Source organism: Colias philodice, chromosome 11 (assembly GCF_061535455.1).
Source record: "Colias philodice isolate Cphi_HAF_F1 chromosome 11, ilColPhil1 Martin Lab GWU primary, whole genome shotgun sequence".
NCBI classification, from domain to species: domain Eukaryota; kingdom Metazoa; phylum Arthropoda; class Insecta; order Lepidoptera; family Pieridae; genus Colias; species Colias philodice.
In genome coordinates this window covers 3,759,278-3,786,764 of record NC_143096.1, presented here as the reverse complement: position 1 = coordinate 3,786,764, position 27,487 = coordinate 3,759,278, and the positions used below count along the sequence as shown (strand labels likewise).

At 34.6% G+C, this 27,487-nt stretch overlaps 1 protein-coding gene across 2 annotated transcripts in view; it reads left to right on the top strand.

Moving 5' to 3' along the window:
* Positions 1-27,487, top strand: part of LOC149484448 (GATA-binding factor C-like) — an 84,699-nt gene that overhangs the window by 4,882 nt on the left and 52,330 nt on the right. For both annotated transcript variants that reach the window (XM_089700641.1, XM_089700640.1), the window contains exons 2-3: positions 2,532-2,908; positions 23,647-24,177. In XM_089700641.1, the coding sequence (XP_089556767.1) occupies positions 2,665-2,908; positions 23,647-24,177 (775 nt within the window). In that variant the 5' untranslated portion in view covers positions 2,532-2,664. The remainder of the gene's footprint in view (positions 1-2,531; positions 2,909-23,646; positions 24,178-27,487) is intronic.

The following is a 27,487-nucleotide window of genomic DNA, read 5'->3' as shown; positions in this document are numbered from 1 at the left end:
TAATACCTAATCAAAGATTTTTATTGTATATATCTGCAATTTTCTTGTTCATTAGTTATTTTATATTCTTGACATTTAAACAGAGCAATAATAATATGTTCGGGCGGTATTTTAAGAGTCCTGAATACATTTTTGGCTGCAAAATGTAGGTTATATTTAGAATAAACTGGTTAGATTAGCTATTAGCTAGGAAACTAAAACTGATTGTTATCAGAGCTCTTTCTATTCTTGTTTAAAATATTAATAATAAAATAAATTGTTATTTACACTTCCAGTTAGTGAATTAATGAAATTACACGTTCCCAACGTCTTATCATACGTTATCGTTCCGATATTATGAGGAAATCACACAAAATGGACGCAAATTGCGATAAATATGTGATTTCTTTTATTTTATCTTTAATCCTTTTTTCAGTCGATGGTCAGATAGCGGCTTTAGCGGTTGTGATAGAAAGAAGGGCTTAGTATCATTGGTTATGCCTGTATTAGTGGAGATTTCATCTTATCAGCGTAATTGGTAAGAGTTGGATTTATTATTGGCCTTGTGTTGAGATGCCGTTGATTTGTGATTGATAGAATAGGTAGTAATATAAGGGTTGCATAATAATTATATAATAAGTACTTAGTGTGTATAGAGGTTAGGGATTTGGTTAGATTCTTATAAATGTTTCTTAACACGATTCTTCTTATTCTTTAAATACATGTTTAATTCAAGCTGAAGCAGTAGAAAAACGTGCTATTACTTTCATTTTGAACTTCTAGGAAGATATTTACAATATTTAAGTTTTTTTTAAAACCTAGGACGCTACCTTGTACCTACTCTTAATTTTTGTTCTTAACAAGGTAATGCGTTGTTGAAGCCAAAATATTATTTATTCAGATGCTTTTGTTTATAATTACATTTTTTTAATAGTGAAGTGCATTGACAATTAGGTACTAGCATTAGAAGACAATCCTACTTCTGCCTGCGCTCTATATGTTTTATAACCTTAACGCACACGTTTTTTTTAATCTGTAATAAGAATAACAGATAAAAAATAATTCATATTATCAATATTTGGACGGGAATAACTACTGTAAACTAAATCAGCGCGTGATCACAGATTATACTATCTTATTGACACAAGTTAGTCAAATCAAGAGTTATCAATGATGCCGCTGTATTGACATGCATTACGCGATTTGATTTAAAAAGTAAACCTTTGATAAGATTTTGTCTATGGTGTTTTTAACTTTCGAACTTTTTTTAATGTAAATTGTCTATGATATGTTTTTCTTTTATAATTTAAACATGCTGAGATCCATTTGAGAAGTGAGTTTCATATTGATATCTTTTTACATTATTGTGGAGTTTTCTCTACCTATGTTTGTTTTGACTCTACTAATATGTTCATGTAATGTTATTCTTTGTATTTTTACCAGATAATATTTAAAGAAATTACCATTGAGAAATTACTCGTTATTTTTAGTGCGTTATAGTGTAGGTAAGTTATGTACCGTTTTTATATCAACAAGACAGTATTGGTAACCATAATACCTATTATTATAATCCAATTCTCAGATATCACTGCTAATAATCATACATGAGTATGTAATTTTTATTCGATGTATTGTAAGTAAAATTGTAATGTATCACACCCAATAGTAATTAAGACATTGATAATGTTAAAACGATTTTATCTATGAGAACTGACATAATCTTATCATAATACAAATTAATTATTAATACGTAAGTGCTTATACGAGCATTAGTAATCACTGCATTAATACATTACATATTTATTGCTTATATTTTACGCACAATTGATATTAATTGTGAGACAAAATTGCCAAGTAGGTGCCCTTATTTCTTCAATTCATAAGGTAGAAAAAAGTATATTTTACGTTTTTATAGTGCAAGTTGTGTTGCGATTTGGTAAGACTATAAATATTTACTTCTTAGGTTTTTAAACAGCTACTGTTTTATGTAGGTACCTACGTATCGTATTGTATATATGACCATAATAAATCATCAAATGAAGCAAATTCTTGGAGCATGTAAGTCAGGCCGATACATGCATAAATAAATAATTTATTCCCGACGCGTCCAAGACACCTCCATACTACAAGTTTCTTATATAGGTTTAGACAAACTTGGCGATTTCTATACATTCATGTCTTATACAAAATGTGAATGTCCACTTTGTTTATTAAATTCTTCTGAAAGATTTCGACATGCGGGTCGGTAGCGGCTTTAGTAATATTGCCGTCATCTAGATGCAGTATAGATAGATATCTTCAGTTGGCTTAGCGGTAATAAAAATCACGACTCAGTTGGCTAACAACGCTTAATGCCCGGTAACTTATCGCTCGTATCGAGTGTTATTTGCGGTATATCAGTTAATCAAATTGGAAGCGCGTCGATATCGCGGACGTCTTTCGATAGCGCACCGGTTTATCTTAATTGATTGTCTCTTTTTGACATAATACCGATTTATTTAATCGTTTCATTTGCTTTAATGTGCGAATTACCGCTGCCCTTATTGTTTCAGATACGTGCGGCATGAGGCGGATCGATCCGGGACGGTCAAACTTCAGCCGTTCGGGATAGGAACGTTATTTCGTAAAGACTGAATTGAGATGATAGGAGTGCGGACTCATAGTGCGTGTGTATAAAAGCGATGCATGGTTTGTGAGATCGGATCAGCGGTCATGGACATGAGCGGTGAGGGTGGCGGAGCGGGGGCGGGTGCGTTGCAGCAGCGGTGGTACGACAGCCGCGTGAACGGCAGCCCGGCGGCCGGCGACGTCTCCGAGACCAATGGGGACGGCTTCTTCCACTCGCCGCTAGAGGGCGGCCACCACAGCCGCGCCCGCTACTACCATCAGCAAATGCATGCCCCTTATTCTACTGCTGTTGGATCTCATGGTGAGTTCAACATTTTCACTATTACTTTTCTTATTCATAAATCTTTTTGTAATAGATAGGTACCTACTATATGTGTATTAGATGCTATCCTTGACCTTTATCATTAGACATTAGAGACAAGTCTTTTCAGTCGTTAAATTGTAGCCAAAGAAGTTATGCGAAGTTTGGCATTTAAAGTTGTCGAGCTGACTGTTATGTGTGTGTAATTTATAAGTATTAATTAAATTTACGAATGCTAAATATTTCGAAGATTCGCAATCGTAAATCACGACAATTTAAATTAAGTACGGAAAAGTTAGCAGAACCGAGAGCCGTAATAATTAAATATGTTAAGCGGGTAGTAATTCCGTGAGACTGTCAGTATTTAAAGCAAAACGCGGACGGTAGGCAGCCCCGAATCTTATCGCGCATCAGACGATATCTCTCCAAAACTCCACAATTAATTCAACAGAGCCGGGCCAGTCAAAATCGCCATTCTGTAAGGTGACAGCTTAGGTAAACACGATCTAAAATGGGCCTCGGACCGTAAAAGAAAAAAATCATTCCATACTTTTTGTTTTTGCTTTTTAAGGTTTAAATTTTATGGTCGCTATAAAGATTTTCGTGGGGACAGGTGGCTCTGCTTTATAATTTAACTACTCGTGGAAACGCACACAAAATTTAATATTGAAGCTCGTCCTTAAAGGCTAGATTGGCGTGCGGTGGACGTTTTTTAATTTATTAAGCGGTGCGTCGGTAGTGATGTGACACTCAAGAAACTGTGTCAGTTCTCGGAATCGGAACTGGGAATCGATTTCGTCGCGTTCACAGCAGTTATGTACTGTAGTTTATGTGTGTCCCATCCCTGGTACGATTTTAGCCTGTTTGTAAACGAACTCTCTTATCGTGTTATGTTCTCAGTCACGATGCGGCTTCTTGATGCTTTGATTATATCTAAATCTGGTAAATTCATTTGTCGACACACGGCAGTGGACGGCCCGATTAGCCACTAAAATTACTTAAAACATTGATTGTCATTTTATTTTATCATCGTATAGGTAATCAATGTTTGAAGCAATGAAATAAGGTGATTTGCTCAAAAATTATATTTGTTTATTTTATGTTACACAAGTTTGTTGTATGTTAATTTATCTTGTTCTTTATTGTAATAACGTGCTTAAAAATTGTCTGAGTAAAAAAATTTTACTTAGGAATGTTTTTTGTACTCTACAATGTTTAAATAAGAAAGAAATGTACCTAGGTTGCCTCGTAAAATTGTTGATGAAAACCATACATTTCATATAATTTTTGAGTTACAATGCTTTTAAGAAATAACAAGGACCAAAATATGTCTTTGCGTCTATAATAAGGTCATACTAGTCCATACCTCACGTTTTTATCAGCGCACATGTCTTAGGAGAACGCAGAAGATATTTTTAGAGACTGTAACTCAAAAATTATATGAAATGTATGGTTTTCATCAACAATTTTACGAGGCAACCGCGCACTTGACCCCGAACGCCGCATAATTGTACTTATTTATTTTCATAAACTAAATGACATTTATTTTCATACAACATTTACCAACTCGCCAAACGAGTACATCTTTACAGCAATATTGCGGTTATATTTTTTTTATTTATTACCATTTAGAGCTTTTTACGTGGTAAAGATAGAAGAAAGATAATGTCGAATTTTTACTTGACAGATGGATTATCTTTACAATTATTTGAAGTGATACTACTTACTTAATTTAATATTTTATTTCGTTGTTTATTTTTAATGTTTTTATTTGCGTTTTGGGTGCTACTTGGGAGTAAGGCGCTTAGGTACCTATAGTTAGGTATTTACCTACGTCAATAGTTCGAAATAAAAACTCCTGGGGTAGTAGTATTTAGGTACCTGTATATACGATAGAATTTAATTCGTAGAAAGAAGACAACAACGATTTGTCTTACACAATGTACAGGTTGTTTCATTCATCAAGTCCCTTAACTCAAACAGGCCATTAAATAGCTAAAAGTGTATAAAACATAATCCTCAACCGACAACTAGAGTGTTTTTCGTTTTTTAAGGCTCTCGAGGTAGTAATGCAGTGTAATGTGATACCCGCCCGGCGATTTGACGCACCCGCTATAATTTATTTGATGCTGACACGATTGATGATATGGACGAAATTATTTATTTTATAACACCTCTGTTTCATTACCATATCGAATTTTTGAAGTACGAAAAGCAATTTGTGCTTCAACCGCTTATTTCAGAAGATATGGTATGCGACGAGATTATGTTTCGATAAAGTCCCCAATAATAGATCACTATCTAATTGATTTTACACATGTTCTAGCCAATTTAACCCGGCGTCATTGTGGTAGAAAACAGATGCGCGAACGTTGAGGTGGGTCAATATTACCCATATATTTTATAGTTGTTATTTTTAAACTTTTTAAGAAAATTAGTATTCTGTGTTATTATTGTAGGTTATAGGTATTCTGGTTTTGATAATATAAAATAAAAATAATAATTAACCAACGTTTTATTCACTTTAATCAACTTTGACACAAACTCATAAAAATAGGAACAAAATATAGACCTCTTACGTTTTCATGTCATAACTACGCTAATAACCAGTAATTTTGGTTACAAATAGCATTTTTATAAACTTAAGTCTAATATATTAGAAAAAAACTTTTACAAAGATAATTAGAATCTTCGTTGTAAATGAAATCAATACAGAAAGCCATGATGCGTTCAGGACAAATAAATTTGGGGCAAGCTTGACAAAAATGTTTTGTTTTACTATTTTTATTTCCGGACACACATAACATATTTTGCGGGAATTGCAGGTGGCTCCTCTGATGATCCACCAATAAATTCTCTGATTCTTTTACCCATTTGTCATTGCTATCGATCAATTCCTGGCGAATTTTCAAATGTTCTAAGACCAGAGCAAGACCTAAGTTTTTCAAAAAATTACGTCGCTTATCGTTTGGTTTGTTTTTATTTATGCGACGTATTATAAGCGCATTAATTCCTATGTGTCGAACATGGCATAAAAATTGTCAGGGGCCACCTTTTGGAGTTACGACTCACATCATATGAGGCGCAAAGTTCATCAGGGACGTCAACCCCATATTTAGCTTTATTGTAAAAGGTATTGAATTCGGGTTTTCGCTTTTCTCCGCTTGAAACACACTCCGCACTCTAACATGATCCTCTTCTTCTACTTCATCATCATAATAAGGTAAGTCTGAGTCAGACAGAGTCTAAACCCGCCATGATACGTGATATTTTCTATTCTATCCGTTTATAGTACCTATTTTATAATAAGTACCTGTTAGACAAACAAAAACATTAAATTCACAGAAACAAGCAAAAAAAATGTTTGCAGACACCAAGAAATCATACACAACAGTAAAAATCGATAACTTAGCCATGGCGCGAAATTGTTACATCAATTGTGAGGATGGGTCATATTTACCTTTTTCGTAAATACACGCGTGTAGCTCCCAGTACACTCGACGTCGAAAGGATTTCACTTCCAAAACGTTTAATGTACATTATTAGCTCCAGCTACTACAAAGAACAGCACAATCGTGCACGTAATTACAAAGATATTGTAAATTATAAACAAGCCGGGTCATTTTGACCCAACCTCAATGACGCCGGGTTAAATAGAGTTATGACGCTTGGCATCTCATGTTGACATTTGCATGATTTTAAACTTTCTATGATGACCAATTTGTAGCGTGTTTTAAATTGCTAATGTATTAAGTTGTAACTGTATAATAGAGGATATATTATAGCCATCGTGGAGTGTAGAACAGGGCTTAATGTTGGAGATACTGATACGTATGTGATGTACAAAACAATGAATTGGGTAGGCGATGCTTAGACCAGACACGGGCGTATTGTCATGTCGACGTTAGTGTGAAATGTGTAGGTAGGGCTTATAGTGCATTATAGATTTGAGTTTACGCGGCGCTGGTTGTTAGTATTATCTTACGGGTTTTTGTATTTATGAAATAAAAGTTTACAATTTAGTATCTATTTAATGTCGCGGCTTAAAAATTCATCCTCAAATCGATTGATGATCATTTGCATCATTGTATAAATTTACTATCTAGGTATTTTTATATGAATTTTCACTTGTTAAAAATGTCATAAAATCGACCTAAGTAACAAGTTAGTTGGTGTAGTAACAAATAAAATCCGAAGAGCAAGATCTTTCTGTGATTGTGAAGAGTATAAGAATGAAGATGTGAAGCTTAAAAACAAGAAATTATTAGGAATTAAAGCATAAAATAGGCAGAGAAATTCTGTCCCGTTAACTAAGCAATAAAATGAAAAAATATAAAAAGACGTAGGTATCGTGTGTCCGGGAAAGTTAAATAAAACAAACATTGAAATTAATCTGTATCGGCGAATGATCGTCCATGTCACACATTTTGAAACAATAACGTCAAACGTATTTGAGCTTTATAATTATGGCAAAAAGACTGTAAGTCCCATGTAGCTATAGAATATATATTTAATATCTATGTTAAAATTATGTTAACAACGTAATTTCATTATAAAGTCCCAAATAGCATAGCGACAAAGAAATTTACCTAATATAAAGTTGCATTACAATTTACAACATTATCCTAATACAATGTCTTTAGATTTTATGTTACGCAAACAGTGTACCTAGGTACTAATTTACAATAATAGGGTACCTACAGAATTTTATGAAGCATTTATTATTTGTCATCAAAATAATAATGACATGTTCACATTAATTACTTTTTCGTCTCTACTAAACATTTTCCAATTACCTACCTACGCTTGCAAAGTCACTTCAAGTTGAGATGTAACAACTTCCCTAGGTATATGTACCTAGGTATATGTTGATAGATACCTCCCTGGATCAATTTAAACGACTAGCTTTTCCATTCATGAAATATCAACTTTACCGTTTTTAATTTCCCGTCTCTTCATGTCACTCCTGGGTCAATTAGCACTGAAGCCATCATACTTTTATTTGTGTCTGGCTTTAAAGTGTTTGAAGTTTCAATTTTAATTAATATTCACCTTCGTTTTCTGCCAAAATCGTTAGTCACTTGGCATTTTTAGAGTCGCAAACATTCGTTGTTTTAACAAAGAAATGCCAGTTATGTTTAAGTGGCGTTTCTCAAATTTAAATGTATTATTTTGAGTGCCGTACGCCTGTTTTACAATCAAGTGAAAATCAAGAAGCGGAACTGTTCTAAAGTTTATTATTGTGCGTTGTAATAGTTGTTTAATGTACATGGCTTTGCAATTTAGAAAATGTTATTGTTATTAGAAGAAATGTAGGTAGGTTAATTTGCACTGAAGAATAATATAATACATATATAAAATATAAATACATATAAAGTTTATTCTCAGATCATTACATAAGTGCTCATTAAATTCCATGTAAATTAAAAGAAAACTCATGCAAGATTTTCCGATGCATCCAGATAATGCAACTGCAACAGCCAATCGGCAAAACCGCCAACAATGGAACGATAAATAAAAACGTATTCTAACGCAATACGAATTGTGCGTAGCGTTGCGTGCGTAAAAAACGTTGCGTTCAGATTGGCGCAATTAGTGCCGCGGGGCGGGGCCAGCGCGCGCGCAACGACATGTCCTCCTCACGCACACCACCGCAGCCGACGCTAAATAATGATGCCATGAAACTTTAATTATTTCCCCCGAACCAGACGCATTCCAAGCGAAACCTATGGGAACACTTGATCGCTATTCTAATCCCCCTATCGACTCTATCTATTCGTAAACGCTACAAGTTTTTGCCGAGATAACGCGCGAATTAAATTCGCGTTATGATTTACAAAACATGGTCAGGCCTCCGTCACTCGCTCAAGGTCGCGCTATAAGTGCCTACCGCACAGTAGGTCGGTACCGACCCAAGCGGCAGTTGGTTGGCACACGCGAGACTGCGCACCCGCGTCACGTTTCCCGCGCTCGCTACCAAGATGCCCGGTTATTGCGTAAACATTTTTACTTAATTTTGACAAAGTTTTGATGAACCGGCCAGGAAGTACTTTGCTGAATGAGTTACAAAAAATTAATTTCATTCCGCCTTGCCCTTGCTTTCCAAAAGATTATTTATTAAAATTATTCATAAGATTCAGAATTTTTACAACAGTTAAATTGAATAACCGTAAGTTCAGCGATGGTAAAAAAAACATTGAACATTTCATAAAATTAAAGCACATATAATTTTTATCTGTATTGGTCTTGTGGCCGCAGATTCACCCGAATGAACCCTCTACCCGTGAACCCGTAAATCTCAGCCATATAGTCAGCAGCCCCCGAGCCACGCAGTAAAAAAGAAACTCACAAACCTACCAGGCTACTTTTTATCCAGGAGACACATACTTATAGCGGGTCCACGAGGGTGAAACCGAAGGAAACAACTACTATCAATAAGATTTCATTTTTTTTATTGTATAATGTAACAAATATAATTAACAATAAAAAATTAAGTGTTTCAGCAACTCCGTGTTTAATTTACGCGCTCGGTACAACCCTAAAGTTTTCGTTTGATGACGCAATCACGCGGCGTGCGCGGGAAATTCGCTTCTCGGTGCGTGTTCGTAGAGTACATTTCTTACTGCAGCCGAGTTGCGGCGCATTTTGTAGGTAAATATAGCGTAGGTATTTTAGCTTTTGTATGGGAGTGATGTATCTGTTACGAAGTAACTATTCTCTAATCTGTGACATGGTGGCTAATTGTTTCGTAGATAACTTAACGCTAATTGAAATAGAAAGTCTGTGGTGTTATCGTGTTAAAATGTTGATTTTATCAAATTACATTAACTACGTTCTTGAATCAACTTTTTTTAGTGCGTAATGACATATTTTATTGTCGGACGTTGAATTGTTTTGTTTCTTCCTTATACGAGTAGTAAGTAATTTATCCTTACTTTTTTCTTTCAACAATGAAAATGAATAATAAAAAAACAGTTTGTTGTTTGATAAATTAAAATAAATCGATTCTTGTATCTACTGAAAAGTTTAACAAATGAAAAAGTTACCGAAACAGAAACAAGCTGCGCTTAAATATTGTCCTTAGCTCTTGTTATCAATTTAAAAACAATTTGAAATTTGAACTATTTTTCGCACAATAGGTTATTGAACGAAATATGAGTCTGTACAACAATTTCGAAGTAAATTAAAAGCGATGTGTTCAGGAGCCGTGGGCGGCGGACTGGAAGCTTACTGTTAAACTTTCCAGACGATTCTGTTCAGTTCACATACCGAATGTATGGCGTATGTTCACTTTTTATGATACTATAATGAACGTTTTTTTGGAATGATAATACAGTTTTAGTAATTTTCTTGAGAAATAAAGTTATTCCAAACTTTTGAAAAGCTTAATTTTTGGTAGAGCATCATATACTGGATTTTTTATGGATACTTATTTTTATTTCTTTTTTGACGCTTTGTATAGTTATTTTTTGTTTAAAAATTGTAGCCTTGTTATTTTTTTATGTAGGTAGGTATATAGTAAGAATGCAAAGGATATCTACTTATTCGAAAAGGGTTGCGACGTCATCTGAAGTTGCATCGCATTTAATCAGTCAAAAGTTTTGTACTAAGCTGTCGATTTAATTTATCCCTCATCAATATTCATAGCTTACATTTGTTATATACCAAACCGCTTCGCTCAATCTAATGGAATTCACGTATGAAAAACATCAGTATATTCGATGTAACATCGAATGATAAATATTAAAGACCAAAATGATGCTTAAGGAATGAGGAATGAAATAATTTTTTTGCACATAACCGTCTCAGATTAGACCGCGAGTTAGCATTCTAAAGGCTCTAATAAAAAACGGAAAGTCGCAGAAGCTTCACGATTAATTAAGTCAGTCCGTTATTCATCAGAGCGGGCGTTTATTGGCCGTCACAATTCATTTAACAGGCATTTGCTTGTTCAATATGACGCAATTGTAAATACATATTCGATCAAAATTAAGAAAGATAGTTTAAGAGTAACAATTTTAATAATAAACACAGATAGAGAGGTGCGGGTGGAGAGAAATTTTGACAAACTTACAAAAAAGTTTTATCATACAATTTTTATTAAAAAAAAGGTGAATTATACCTACCTACTAAGTTGCTTGTGAGCTCCGTTTTGACAAGGAAAATATGCAGGTTTTTATCTATTACATTGAAGATAAATATAAATAACAACATTAACGTGTAGAAAAACGCTTATTTGTGGACATCATTATCATTCGAATCTGATAATTATTTGTGTTTTATTCGTAGATATAATTTTATTTTTTTATTAAAAATTCATGTCTAGATATAGGTACTTACGATTTAAATATTTATTGCAGATTGATATTTTAATAAAATATGGCCTATCTTTTTTCAATTAAATAAATATTAAGCGTGACATAAACCGTAATTTAATCAAGCTTCGATCAACTATAAACTTCAAATACCTAACTATACGAAAGAACGTAGGTAAAAAATTGTATTTTTATAGATTTTTCCGGATTCACATTTTATGTGTGCAATAAATTCGTTTAAAGGTTATAATTTAAAGAAAAATAAAACTAAGACGTTTATCATAATACATATAATTTTAGATAATTTTTTTGCCCATCCTTGACTAATACTGAAAATACTGTCATATTGATAATAATAAGTAGGCACTTGTGATAATCTTACTATCTGGTAGATAAGATTTTGTTTTCCGTCGGAGTTTTGGCGCAGATTTATTTGCTTACACCTTCACACTTATTTCAATGTCGATCAATATCTAAATAGATAAGTACATGTCTTCTATCAATGAATTTATATCTAGACTAGCGTTCCGCGCGCGGATTCGCCCGTGTTTTCAAAGAAAAGCTCGCATAGTTCCCGTTCCCGTGGGATTTCCGGGATAAAACCTATCCTATGTGTTAATCCACGTGACATAATTACACTATAATATATACTATAAATAAACGTTAATATGTGACATCTCAATGAATATGTGTGCTAAATTTCATTGTAATCTGTCCAGTAGTATTTGCGTGAAAGAGTAACAAACAAACATACATGTACACATAAACATCCATCCTTACAAACTTTCGCATTTATAATATTAGTAGGAGTAGGATTTTTTGTAGTTGGGGACATAAAAAACTATTGTGGATATAAGGTATACTTAATATTGCTGTAAAATAGAACACAAGGACAAAATATTGAACTATCATGGCTCGCATGTCCCAGCAATGTAAACTACACTAGTTTTTAATAGAAAAATCGATTAGTTGCAAACAAATAGCTCGAATAGAAAACAGTGTTCACTTTAATTGGGCCCGCTGTTGAAACTTTCCGATCGATATTGCTTCTAAAGCACGGTACTAACCTAAATACGTTACTTTTGTAGTTTAGTTTGTTTGTGAAAAACAGTGTTGGTGTTACGGTTAGTCTTGTAAGTCGGTCATAGTATAATGCATGAAAAAAATTGCAGCCCCGTGGAGCCTTTATATGAACCGTGAAGCTTTTCATATCTTATCTAGGTAGATATAATACCATTATAAGCTTCCTTTACGTCCTAGAAGATCTTTGCTTCAATAATAATTTAAATTGAAAAAAAAAATGGATTTAAAAAATATCTGTTCTATGAAAAATAACCATTTCAATGAATGAATATGAATGGCAAACTAAAATGAGCTTATGAATAACCTATATGCTTTACTCGTTTGATTGTCTTTTTTTATTGTAAGCGGAACTTCCTGTTTATCTATGTAATCAGATTTTTCATGCTTTTATTGGAATATTCGATATAAACAGACCGTGTAAGAATCGATCAAGAGAGCCACAAAAACTTTAATCAATATTAGCTCTCCGACCCCTCTTATTAAAAGGTAATTAACAAAGTTGCTTACGTCATGACAATATGCTTAATACACAACTCGCGAGTGAGTTTTTCTAATCCGTAATTATTGGGGTAAAAACGGACCCCAGCGCTCGGTTCGTTGAACAATCACCGGTCACTAAGACCTAAATGTATGCAAGCTTGTATATCTTTCGCGTGATTAACTTTGATTGATTGCATCCAAATATTGACGACTCACATTTGAATCACTAAGACTATAACAATCAGAGACAAAACATATGCACTGTAAATAAGAAGGAGAGAGATAGCAATCGCATAAATTCCAGATTACGAGTTTTAGCAAATGCGACACGATGCAATCCGATGGTAATAGTTGGTGTTGCCGACTTTATAGAACGCGAAAGAAAAAATATAGCACAATTTTATTATGCCAAAGGATCCGGTTCGGTGAGTGAGAGGTAACCTTTAAGTTTATAGCCGTAAGGTTCACGTTTTGCGTTACGTAATATAGCGACGGGAACAACGCTGTCGGGGTTTCGTTATCGATAACACTTTTAAATAAACAATATCGGGAATTACGGATTTAATTAATAACACGAGAAGGTTTTATAAGATTGATAGTTGTGTTTACATTGTTATTTATCGGGTCCCTTCGTCCAATTTGGAGGCTGTTGCGGGTCCCGCTTGTTTCCGGTCGATTGCCGCGCTGAAGGTGATTCGCCGAGAGCTTGATGGATGAAGGTAGAGAAGGCATGCGGCCGACCCGACTCAATTCGTGTATTCATTTACCAAATTAATTCTACATCTCCTCGAGTGACCGTAGATACATATTGCGATGAATTAAGAGTCGAATTTCGATTGTCTAAAGAGGTACAGGTTCAGATATGTTTGTAAATGAGTTAGTGTGGATGAGTCGGTGGTTATGTCACGATTTGTCATTGCCATGCGGTTTGGGATGAACTTTAAGCAGAAGCAATGATAAAAATGTCATGTTAATGAACTGAACTAAGACTAACTGAGGAACTATCTAGTTGCGAATGAATAGAATTTTATTCGTACTGACTACATCTCAAGAGGAAAAACGTAACGTCAAAATTCTTTAAATATAATTACGATGTGAGCTTTTAATCCACTGAAAATATTTAAATTCTATAAATAAAACTTATAAGTGCCGGCGAACAATGCTCGGCATTTTAAGCATTCAGCGAGTGTACTGTGTCTCGCACCTTGCAGAAATCGCTCAGGCAAGAATCAAGATTAATGTTTTCATTACGCCATAATTTCTAGTTTAAAACATTTAGGGCAGAGGGCGTTAGCGTCGCACGAGTCGGTTCCGCCTGGAAGGCTATTTTCGCAGCACATTACTGAGGATGAATGATTTCCTGGCGAGCCATGATTTATATTCCGTTGTTACGTAGCTACCAGCTAGACTCTACGTAAACTCATTACCGACCGCTTGTAAAGAATGGAGGTGTCCATTCGTAGCTTTGTATAGAAACTATCGCATTTGTCTTTCTTTGTTAAGTTCGCCACGCGATCGCACTTCCACCGTGTACTTATCGATTTACGTAAGCTCTATTGAGGGAATGATTAAAACGTTCGTTCGTGATATTTTATATTTGCAAATGGGATTTTCTTATGATTAAGTGTTATCATCAATTATATTCTCTTATCATGCATACGCAACCACAATGGTTGCGCGTAATAGCAATCAGCCAATCAGGAATACTTTTCAATCCGCTTAAAATATTAAAAAGATAACGTAGGTAAGTAATTAAGGAACTAATTATATTCATTCACAATTAATAATAATTGTATTATTCCACTGAGGTATTGTAATGTTCTCCATATTCCATGCTTACAAAACCAAGATAAACACGATGTATGTATATTATGTACAAGCACAGATAATATAAACTGCTACAAGGATCGATTGTTATTCCAGTGTTTGTTATAGATTATTTTTAGTGGTGATAATCTGTGGTTTGCGAACGCGTGCCCTCTCAATCACTATCATCAAGACCCTTGCTACGGGTGCATTTACTCTTACTGCTTGTCTCGAGTTTGTTTTCTAAATAACAGATAATTTTAGTATGAAATTACTTTAAAAATCCGAAAGTAAGCGATAATGTTTGCCTCTTTAACGCCGTTTATGTTTATTTATATTTTATACACAGGCCAATTTTATGTCCTTTTGCACCGTGTGATTTTTAATAAAAAAAGAATATGTTTATGTCTAGTGACGTCATTTGTTTAATTCCTCATTTGTAGGTATATTGTGATATTGGAAATGATCTCTAAATAGCGCCAACAATGGCTGCAACATTGATTAATTTGCTGAGTAAGATATAATGTAACTCGATTTATCTATATCAATTACGTTTATGGAATTGTATTTGATTGTACCGCCGCAATCGCTTTTAAACGTAATTAATATAGATGACAAATTTTCTAGAAATGTAGTACTGACTGATTATAACACGCAAAATGTAACAATATACCTTCAATACATTATAATACATTTAATTTTGAAAGAAAATTGTACCTACGGTTTTACAATTATTTTAAATAAGATGGCGTAAGTAAACTGTGTTCCCGTTGATGTTTCTAAACACGTAATAAATGTTTATGGTAATTACTGTAATAAGATAATTATATGAGTTAATTTTAATACATGAAATCGTTAATTTGCATAACCAGTAAGTCGGTAACTATGATAGCCAGCGTTGTACGGAATTCGAGCAACAGTTAGTGCATTTTAATTTAGCCCGTTCACTGGTCTATTTATGAAATTGTAGCATATTGTCATTCAGCCGGGTACGTTGGTCGCGTATTTTTCTCGATACCGTAATGCGCAAGTCACGAGCGGTTATGTAATCGGGCTGCTGACCGGCGCCGTCATTATAGGCATTATTATAGGAACACCGGCCCTCTCGCCCGGCCATTGTCAAGATTGTGGGGTCAGAGAGACCCCGCGAACGTTAACCGACTACGTAATTTCGCTATTCCTATAACCTTATAAATCGTAGCTTGTAAAACAATTACTTGCTCGTTGAAAAGCCAAGATCACGTTTAATGATAGAAATCGTGATCGAGCTACGGTTATTAATTATGGAAATGATTATGACGACTCATATTCCACTCATGTCGTGCCTAATATTATATACTCCGATATTGTTATCATTGAAATCATATGGCAAGTGCCAAGGCTATGTTTTGTGACGAACGACGTTTGTTCTAAGGTCCCTCTTTGACGTGCGAATGCTAGTAGCTGGATTAATAAATGTGCGTTGCAAAGATCAGGGTTTAGTCATGTTCTGAGTTTATCTTCATTAGTTCCTGTGCTGCATAGACTGCATACTTTAAGTCGGCATACCTGTTCTAATTTTAAACTTGTAACTAATGTAATGCTGTATAATTTAAATTCAAATAGAATTGTATCAGTGTAAAGCTACCAGCTCATCAAACCGTGGTCTGTCGTAGCAAGTGTAGTGGAAATTTTCTAGAGGCTGCGCGCACGCCGCCGGCATAGCAAGGAGCGGTGCGTTTGATGTGAATCATTAGCAGGGCTGTCACCTAATGACACGCTTGTATTTAGAGCATGGCTTATTATTTAGTTTTTAGCTACTAAGGTTTATGGCTCTTGATATTGTCTGAAATGAGGTAATGAAAGAAATGTTTTAACATTTCATTTTCGATTAAAATTTTTCCTGTTATTATGAATAGATGAAATAAATACGTTATATAGGTATACTGGTTATGAAAAACGCAAATGGCCATGCTATACATAAATTGCTTGGTTTGTTTTCTTTAAACGACCTGTCTGTCAATAAACTCCATATTAAGAAAAATTAAATCGTTTTTTTTTTTGCAGCTGGCAACCCTAATCACAAATGTACCGTGACATATCCGACTGCTCTGTGCTCGATAGATTTTTACGGATCTATTAACATGGTTGCTATCGCCGAACATTTTATTTGTAACATTAGCTGACTAACCGATTCTTTTCGTGGTTAAACACCGTTGTCTTTGAACTGACCACATTATAGCCGGACCATTAATGCGGAATGTAAATCCGAGCTATATGAGTACACGGATTAAATTATAATTTAAATATAGCAATGATAAAAAATATGGAATACGTTATCTATACTAGGACATAAATATTTGCTTTTGTCTGTACAGGATATAAAAAGGACACGCTTAGAAACATAAACTCATAATAAAGTCCCATTTCCCAATAGTCCACTTAAACAATATTAATTTAACCAGTCGAATACTAGCTAAAACAAAAAGCCGGCTACTTCCTTCCTTACTCGGAAACGAAAGAAAGCCATCGACAACGCATCGAACAATGAAAAATTTATTAAAATGCAATAACAATAAAATTCGTGTCCGGACATTAGTGATGTTAAGTTATTCTCCAAACGCCACTTAATGAGAAGTGATGGGTTCGTAAGAAAATAAAAATACAATGTCCCACCCCGGGTTTGGAACCGTCAGGCATTCATATGCAGGGCGCAAGCCTTGAAATTACATGCCTTGTATGCAAAGAAATGCCACGGTGGAGCCGAATGTGTTGTCAAATTACCTAGCTTCGTGGTTAGTTTTTGGATTAGCGTAATAATTGTATCTAATGCTTTATTGCATAATAACTCAATCTCATATCAATTAGCGTAATTTAAGGTTGTACATAATTCAAGTATCACACAGTGACATTAATAAAACCTAATGATATTTAATGTGAACGTAGAGCCATAGAAATAAGTTGGAATTCAAAGTTTACAAGGAGGTTTTCTGTGTACCATAAATAACCATGCAGGTCTATTTAATAAGGTCATATTGTAAGCAAACGCGACATCGAATCGTATGGAACCTGTTTCTCGCCAATACAAAACAATCGCCACGCGGCCGCTGTTAGACCGTTCACAATTCATATTTATTAAGCACTGGTTATAGTTTTTATGGGAAGTTTATAAACGTTCTGATATGAGGCCATAAATCTCGGCGAGACACCCACGACGAGTTCGCTCTAATCCGAGATGGCTTAACGGCTGCTGTTTCGATAATTATATTGACGTGCCAGTTTGGTTACTCGAAGGATGTAAATCTACTACTTTTATTGTCATTACTCTATAAAAATAACGGTGATGACGGATACGGTGAGCTAATGAAATTTATAGTATGTTTATACGTAGGTAGGTAGGTTGGTACGCTACTTACCTTTAAACTTTAAAGTTTGCAACCGCATGAACTTATAAAAATTTGAATCGCTATTTTGGCAACACTGAGCTTTAAAGTGTCATGCAATTTTCACAATAGTCACAAAGTTTTATGTTGAGTATAAAATAATGCTGAGCATAAGCTCAGCATTATTTTATACTTTTATGACTCTTTTACATCGAAACGTGTATATATTTTGTATGTATGATCTATGAAGAGTGTCACCAAATCGATTATTACTAATTGTCCAAAGAATTCCAAATCACACCAGTGCGTTTAGCTCGTTGTTATTCCTCGTGTAGCCTCTCACGGTACAGTAGCTCGATAATAAGAAATGTAATATAAAAGTATTATAATCCAATCAGAGTGACGTGAGGTGACCGCCCGGGCTCACGATTTACCATTCGGGACGCGGATGGCTGGTCGTAAAACATTTTTTGGACGAACACTTATAAGAATTAGAAGGACATTGTATTGAATCGGCGCATAATGATTACGTAAATGTAAATGATAGCATCATGTGTGGCATGATGAATGCGGTACTGCGTACTCTAGTAGGTAGTGGAAAATGCATTTCAAATGTTATAGGTTAATAATACTTAACCCATTCGGGGGAACGGCCCGATCGGTCCACGACACAATAGATTTTCTATTGTGTCTGTGATTCCGGGGCCTGAGTTATTAATGCATTGCTACTGCTAGATACAACCTAAAAATAACGTGTTTCAATATAAATTATAGGTCTATTTATACGTAGGTTAGGTGGCAGTAGGTAAGTATAAAAATTAGTATCACTATGCAAAATATAATTTGACCATGAAATTCAACATTTAAATTAATCAAATTAAATAGGGGACTTGTTAGTCAAAATCTGAAAACAATATCATTATGTTATCTTTAACATCGTCACCTTGGAGCCGACACATTAGAGGTATGTATACTTGATATTTACAAGATTATCAACATAATATGTGGGAATATTTTGTAATAAATTCAACACATTTATCAAAAAAAAAAATCATCACCAATGTCTCAAATTGCATATTCCCACGCTGTAAACGTCTCATTTAAATAAATTATTCATATATATCGATTCGGAAACTGCTTTTATGAGTCGTCAATTTTGTACCTACTCCAAATATGGGCGGTCGGTTTGTTTGCATGCGAAACTAGCTGCAACTCGAATGGCATAATAAATACGATTATATAACAATTTAGATGTATCGTATGCAATATATCGGTGGTTTAGCATCACATGTTTATAGTGGGTATCTTAAATACTCGATACGACGATCAATAAATTAAAATTAATTCGGCGTGCGAACGGCAAGATCCGATACGCGATATTGACGCCTACATTTATCATTCGCTAACACGTCGGACATTTCACAGGGATTCGGCTGTGGCAAAGTAATGTCTAAAACTAAGGACATAAGGGCGACACGGGTTTCGATGATTGAGCACGTAATGATGGTGTGAGAACAAAGGATAACACGCCTAAACTCGATGTAGCTAAGGGATATGTTGCCTTGTGAGTTTATTAAGGCTGTTGATACGCGCGCCGGTACGCAGCTTGCATGCGGATAGGGTCGTACGATCAGCAAGCAAAGTCGACCATCAAACTATATTAGTTTAATCTGTAAAACATTTTTATTAGTCAACCATTTCCAATATTTGAATAATGTAACTCAAATACATAAACAAAACCCAAAGGATACTTTTATTTGATTAAAATTATAGGACTTTTTTGCTAGCTGTACTCGCAAATATATTGCGGTAGACTGAACGACGCTTTTGTGGCCTTGACGCCTACAACTCTCACCTTTCATTGCGGACAGTAAAGTATGAACTATGAAGTCCAAGTAGAAACGTGTGACATGTTAAGCCATCGCTCGTGAGGACGTAAACGAGCTTCTTCTATTCTCTTTGTATACATATATTTAATATTCTATTTCAAATAGTGGTCAAGGGATTTGTGATTTAACCCTTAACTAGAGTCGTGAACAATTGTTACGTGTGTATAGTCGTGGGTCCATTAGACCCATGTATTTTTAAATGGTCATAATTACTTATTTATGCATTTATTTATGTAAATTTAAATAAAATATGATATTTTAGTTTATGAAGAATATATATTATAAAAATCAACAATTAGAACTTTTATTTACTTAACATAATTTCACTTATAAAATCAGTCGTTGTTTTCTTATACAACAAAAAGGCGTCTTACAAAAATTAAAAATCTCAACGAAATTTTTATTTTTTTTAAATCAATTTTTTTTATCTAACTAAAAAAAGTATGTTGCTTCCTAGAAAAAACAAAAACAAACTAAAAACTCTTATATATAAAAAAATAGCAATCCCTAATTACGTGCAAGATTTACAAATTATATTTGCTCAAGTCATGCATATAGGCTCCCTGCATTTAGTGCATAAATGTACAGTTTTTGCTCTTTTGCCAGGCACACAGAATGAACATCGCTTCCTTTTATTTTTATCTAACAACAAAATCTACATCATCATCGGAAAACTCATTATCTGATTTAGTTTCTGCAATACGGGTAGGTGTTGAGTTTTCATCGGAGTCTTCATCATTTCTTAACAATTCTTCATTTAACCATTGTTCTAACATCTCTTCGTTATCAACACATATACTTCTGGGATTCTACATAGCGATAAACTAAATAAAAATACAATAATAAATTTAATAACGAAAATAAAAAAGATACGTATCTATAGTCGTGGGTCCAGTGGACCCCTGTAAAGGTCAGTACCTACCTAAGGAGTACCGAGCCGAACACGTCTGTCTCACAGAATACGCTCCGGCGTACTATAGGAAGGTACTGAGCAGTGGGAGGTTCTGCGGTAAGTGCCGTGGATTAAACGAGACTTTAAAAACTCAACCTGGGTCCATTGGACCCACGACTCTAGTTAAGGGTTAAGGAGATTTAAAATGTTTTTTGTATTCATTGGAAAATTCGGTAAAAAAGCTTATTGAGATAACTTTTTAAAAACGCATTATTGATTTGTGACTAGGTACATGAAAAATGTTACCAAAAACCGTTACAAAAGTGGCGTCTCTGAAACCACACTTGCAATGCCCCGCGGCTCGGTCTGATAAGCATCTCTAGTTGCATCTGCCGAGCGGACACAGGCAGGGGTTGGGGTTCAATTCCGGTGCTTTGTTTGCTGTGAGAACCCGCTTTGATTGGTTTATGATTTGATTTCGTATTTACTTGTTTTGTTTGCTTAGGTACTTTTCGCGGGATTATTTATTGGCACAGTTTTGAATGATATGGATTTCAGCGTGCGCTTCTGAATAGTGTATTGAGATTTATACAGTTTGTTTAAAGAACTGCTACTGCTAGTGAAATAAGGCTTCGATTTTAGATGAGAATTAAATAAATAAATCTGACTTTGAAACTTTTAGTATTTACATGCAGTAAAGAAAAAAATACAGCTTCAAATTTAGAAACTATACATTAGATTGGCGCCAAAATAGTAGCATAGCGAAATCATTTAACCCGGTACATTACGCACGGTTTTATTGAAACGTCGCTTTGATGGTACGTGGTGGGGGCAGGTAGGGCATGTGGCTAGATGGTGCGATAAGGGAAATTATTCATACACGCTATCGCCCGATCTGCTATTGTAAGGGGTGGCTCCCGTTGGCGCGGCCGCTGTCAAAACGTTGTTGTGTACGCGGCCTTATTGTGCTATTCGTTTTTCCGTAACTATATGAGTGAATTAATTTTTAGTTAGAAGCACATTTTGTATCGATTGGTTGCCGATGATATAACGATTCTTATTTTCGCTTGATAATTTGTACACATTTCATCGCTTGCATTTTAAGCAAAATTAAACTCTCTACTGTAAAAATTTCAAATTGTTTGATCACAATACAAAACAAAACTTTCCTTACATCCCAGTCACGAAAAGTTCCTCATTAACGAACAGTTATCAACAATCATCTAACGGAGACTTTTCATACCAGTTTTAAAGCCCCAATAAGAGCCCATCAAATCAATCCGTCCGTCCAATATTGTAAACACACAATCACTAATGAATTTCGTGTGCCCACTTACCTCATGCTAGACACTACGGGTGCACGTTGATAACAATCTGGGACTTATCTCTCTGATCAACACCTGGGCAGGATCGATGCGGGCAAGGGTTAAAAAACTAGTTAAATTTGAGCTCCACTCTCATATATCGCTCGCTGGTTATATAAATTCTATAGTTTTCATGTTTACGACCTCATTAGATGTTCGAATAACCTACTTAGATATTTACTTTGATTTCTTATCTGATTCTCGTTAGGATTGTCCTTGTGAAAATGTAGCTACTAATGTAGGTGCATCTACGTTATTTAAATTTATTTTGATTATTTAAATGCTAGAATTTTTGAAACAATGTTATGTCGTATATTTTCCTTAAAAATAGAGATGTGATTATCTTGAAATATTTTCAAGCGACAATGTTTCTGTATGCGTATACAATAACTAGCCATAGAGATAGTTTCACGCTGGTAGTCGAAAGCAGCAATTTGTATTGTAAACATGAACATATATGAAGCGATTGAAAACTGTTAACATCTTCGAAGCCAATAATTAGCGGCCCGTAGCGCACCGCATGTTATTCCATTGTACACAACTCACAAGGGAAGTACCCTACGAATAGTGAGCCAATAGTCACACAGTTATTAAAACACCCTTGCAAATGTACATATGTTCGAATTCTTTAAATAATAATCGTGAAATTGAAAGGGGAGTGAACTTACCTAAATTGTATTGGTACATATGGTTTCTATCAGCGTGTTTTATTGGTCTTTTGATTAATGCCGTTTCGCTGAATCATTGAATTGTTGGGTTTATACGATTATGTATGTGGATGACATTGTTTTATGCGTTTTTGGGTGTGTGTAGTAATATATAGTGTGAATATAATGTTTGCCAATATTTAAAATTTAATATGTACCTAGGTAAGAATTTAATTAAGGACAAAGAACCGTATGTACCTACCGTTACATCATTTTTTTATTCGTAAGATTTACTTAAAATAAATAAAAACATGCGGTATAATAACAATTAAGTACGTTCTTAATGAGTAAATATCAGAATAGAAACTCTGAGATGAGAGAGATTTACACTTTCAGATAATTTAAAAAAACGTAAACAAATCACTACACTATATAATTATACTGACAAGTGACAGAGTAATTGTTAAATTAACAAAATTTCCATACAACCGGCTATTTTAATTGCCCTTTGTTGCCACAGTTCGGAAAACTCCAGCCTTTGTTTTTACCGCGTCGTGACTTGACATATTGTGTACGAATTATCAAATAGCCATTATATTTATTTTTAATATAACGTTAATCCTAAACAATGAAGATGTCATGTGAAATAGTTCTATTATTAAGAAAATGTTATCTATACCATCTTAATAAAGTAATTAGGCTATTCATTTTCGTTCAATTAAAGGCTTGCGATAGTGACGTCTGTTTATTACACAATATATTTTAACGAATTTAATTTACTTTTTGTTTTCTTTTGGTTTTGTAGTTCATTATCGTGTCGAATGCAGATACAAGCGCGAGTTTATTTAAAAATAGATATCACAAGTTGTTTATTAATTAACGCAACTGTTTTCTTTCTAGGTCGAACGTTAAGTAGTGGTAGTGGTCAAGTGTGCAGGCCGCACTTCCACACGCCTTTGCACCCGTGGCTCGACTCCAAAGCGCTCGGCAGCGGCGCGTGGGGCAGCGGATTCCAGCAGGACGGCGCGCCGGCGGACAAGCCCCTCTCCCCCGCGCAGCACCCGCACCCCCACCCCCTGTTCTCCTTCCCCCCAACCCCTCCCAAAGACTCCACGCCCGATTCGGTGGCGGCCGCCGCGCTCGGTCAGCAGGACTACCAGGCGGCCGTCGCGCACGCCACCGCCATGAGCGTCGCCTTCATGCAGCAGCAGCAAGAGCTGCCGTTGTGCGGCGACGTCAAACCGATGATGGGCGCGCCGTCGAAACAACGCGAAGGTGCGCAATCTGACTCGTGTCCTCAAGAGAGTCAGCCCTCTGGAGAATACAACGCGCAATACAACGCCGCCGGCGGCGACTACTACAACTACCAGGGGAAGGGATATAGCGCGCAGCAGCAAAAACCGCGTCCGAACAAGACGCGAACGAGCGCCGGTGAGTTCGCGCGAACGTCTACTGCACTCGCTCGCTCGCACTCACACCGAACGCTTATCCGATCATTCAGACCAATAATCTTATCACTAACTATCAAGTTATACCAAATTCAACCAATTTGATTATTCAGACAACATTTTTTGAATACCTTAATACCTTTTTATCAAATTTGAACCAAACTATTCGAGGAAATACTTTAATCATAAAAGTAGTTAGCTTGAGTCACAAATTCGTGACATGAAAGCGCTTCTAATAACTATCTGAGACAGTTTAACAGTACAATATGGCTGTCAAGCTATAACAAGATCTGTCTAAATTAAAACCAGTAACGATTCGATATTGATAACTTCTTCTGGTCTAGATAATGATCTGATAAGCGTGTACTTGCACCGGGATAATCACGTGTTCACTTACATTCACTGGTGTTCTGGTGTCCCAATAACGCTTTACTAAAACGGTGGCGGCTAACTCATCATAGTTTTATTGGTGTTGGTGTTACTAATACAATTTGAAATAATACTTTATATTACCGAATAACACACTTCAGTTATGAAACAGAAACAGAATTCTTCGCTTCGCTCGATAAAAGATTTTCCATATTGGAAAAGCAAATTTAATTTCGTGACGACGTGAATTAAATTAAATGTGCTCACATTAAAAGAAATATTTTATCTTAGATACATAAATAAATTGAATGACGCTAATGGACGGCAATATTGTAAGGGTTTTTAACAATACAGGCTATTTCGAATAGCAATAGAATTATACTAATCGGAAAGTAACGACCTAGCTCAAGACCTTAACGTCTAATTGATTAACGATTACGTCCGATACAATAATACAATATTTGCATTCATTACGGTAATAATCTAGCATTCAGATAAATAGTGTTACATAAAATCGGTGAGTAAAAGCAATTAATTACGGTCTAATCTGTAGAACATTTTTAGTATATTTATTCGCCGGCTCATTGTTTAAGTGACATGTGAACAATCTTCTAAGCAAGTTAAGTTTCACATTACCTAATTGCTGGGTGCTATTGTTTCTCGTGGGTTGCTTTTAATTTTCGGAACGATTTTTGAAATTATGCTGTGACGAAAGTATGTCAATCTTGTTTACTTAACTCTATTTTTTTGTAGACAATTTTCGGGTCGTAGGAAAAACACCGCACTTATTTATTTAAATAAAATTCATACCCTTTCTTGTTGTTGTTTAGAGATTGAAAAGGTAGATTTTCGTTATTGTGTATCATTGTAAAGAATTCATTTACAATAATTAATATTTATGGACTTCTCACATAGGTACTTACCCATAATTTTAATAAAACCTTAGTTAAAAGCTCAGAAAAGCTCAAAAAAGGAATATTTAAGACATATTTGTCAGTTTCGGAAAATGTTAAATACAAAATCCAGGTTAATGAGTTAAAAATACAATTAAATAAAATTTTCAATTTGGCAATACAATAATTAAATCTTTAATATTATATATTGTTTCACTGACCTTTAATGTTAATGCGACCATTGTTCCTAACAATTGTATGTGTAGTTTTCGCAATCAAGACCCCACAGTAATATGACGAATACCCTGTGTTACTGCGAATTACTCAACATTATTGTACAACAAGAGCGCTTTATTTTAAACATAAATATGTAATTATAACTCTCATAAAGCTTTGACAATGGTCGGGAACAAAAGGCAGTACTTATTGTCTCTTATAATGGTCGGAATATAACGGACGTTGATATTAAATAGAATTATGTTTATTGGATATTTAATATTGATCGTAATTTTGCTACTTTGATGTAGCTTACGTTTAAATACAGCAATATTTATGTATGCGAGCTTTTAAACACAACTATTTGTAGGTTGAACGGAACGTTAAAGTTAAATACACGAAAAACGTAAAGTTTAAAAGCTCTACTATAGATATAAATTCACACTTTCGCAATATCGTTATTAAATATTGAGTATAAATATCCCACGGGGAGCGGATCTAATAGTTAGCAGAATTTCTCAAGGCAGTAATTGGCATCGTATTGAAAAAAGTCGCTCGTTAATTGTTGAAGAAAAACTGAACTATGAGGCAGGTTGTCAAAGCGTCATTAGATAAGGTGTGATAATAAGCCCTGGCGGAAACGCAACGTTTTTATTTACTGTATTGACAATATTTATGAATGTTATATATGAGCTGTTCGAGTTAATTGTTTTATAAATAACACTTTACTTATTTAAACTGATTTTCAAGCTTATCGGAATGCATTTTTATCTAAAAGATTTTAACAAACAAACATTAAATATCGTTTTTTGTAAATTTTGTTTTTGTGTGCATTGTACAATAAAGTGTTTTCTATCTTTCTATCTATCTATCTATTATTCATTTATGCTTTCATTCATTCATTATTTATTCATATTTTAGGAATAAATACTCGGATAATTTTATAAACTACAATAATAAAGTATTTAACAACTACAATGTTAACACAACAGCCCGTGTTCGTAACTCGTTCTAAAGTGTACAAAAAGTTCCACAAGGGGAGGTAATTGGAAATTGCCTCTCAATTTATTTATTTAATCGATAACTACTCTTTGCGATTATTTCATTTACTAAACGTTTAAAAAGTGGCTTTATTTCGTTCATTGCAATGTTGGTGGTACAAATGTGAAGGAATTATCTGAAAATCGAATACGGATTGAGGTTTCATAAATATTTTATGGCTCCATAATCAACATTACATTTCCATGTTTTTGAATACAAACTGTAAACTAGACCTTTTTGCTATGAAATTTAAATCCAATTGCAAACATTGTGACAATATTATAGCGGATACTAATAATGTTTGTTTTTTTGCGAAAATTTAAAAAGAAATTTATTGATATAAAAAACAAAGCTCATGTCAAACGGTATAAATTTTTGTAAGTAATGGAATATTTAATTGTATTAAAATTTTCAAAAAACCCACATTTGACCAACTTACATATCTACTCATAAATAATAATAAGCAAAAAATGTAAAACATTTTTGTTTTCGTTTATTTTAATTAAAATAAAAATCCCACTAATAAGCTTAACACGGCAGCTTTTTACGCATAGATTAACGTGTTTTTTCTTTTCATTTTGAGTGGGAAAATTCGAGAAATACTGTGTTACATACGACTTGCTGTTTACCCCGGCGTTGCCAGGGATGATCCGATATAAAACAATATAAATTATTACTCGGTAAAGATAGCTTTCTAATGATAGAGCGGTGTTTAAAATCGATCAAGTATTTATTTGTTTAAATGGTAAAAAAAAAACAAAATCTCTCCTTTGC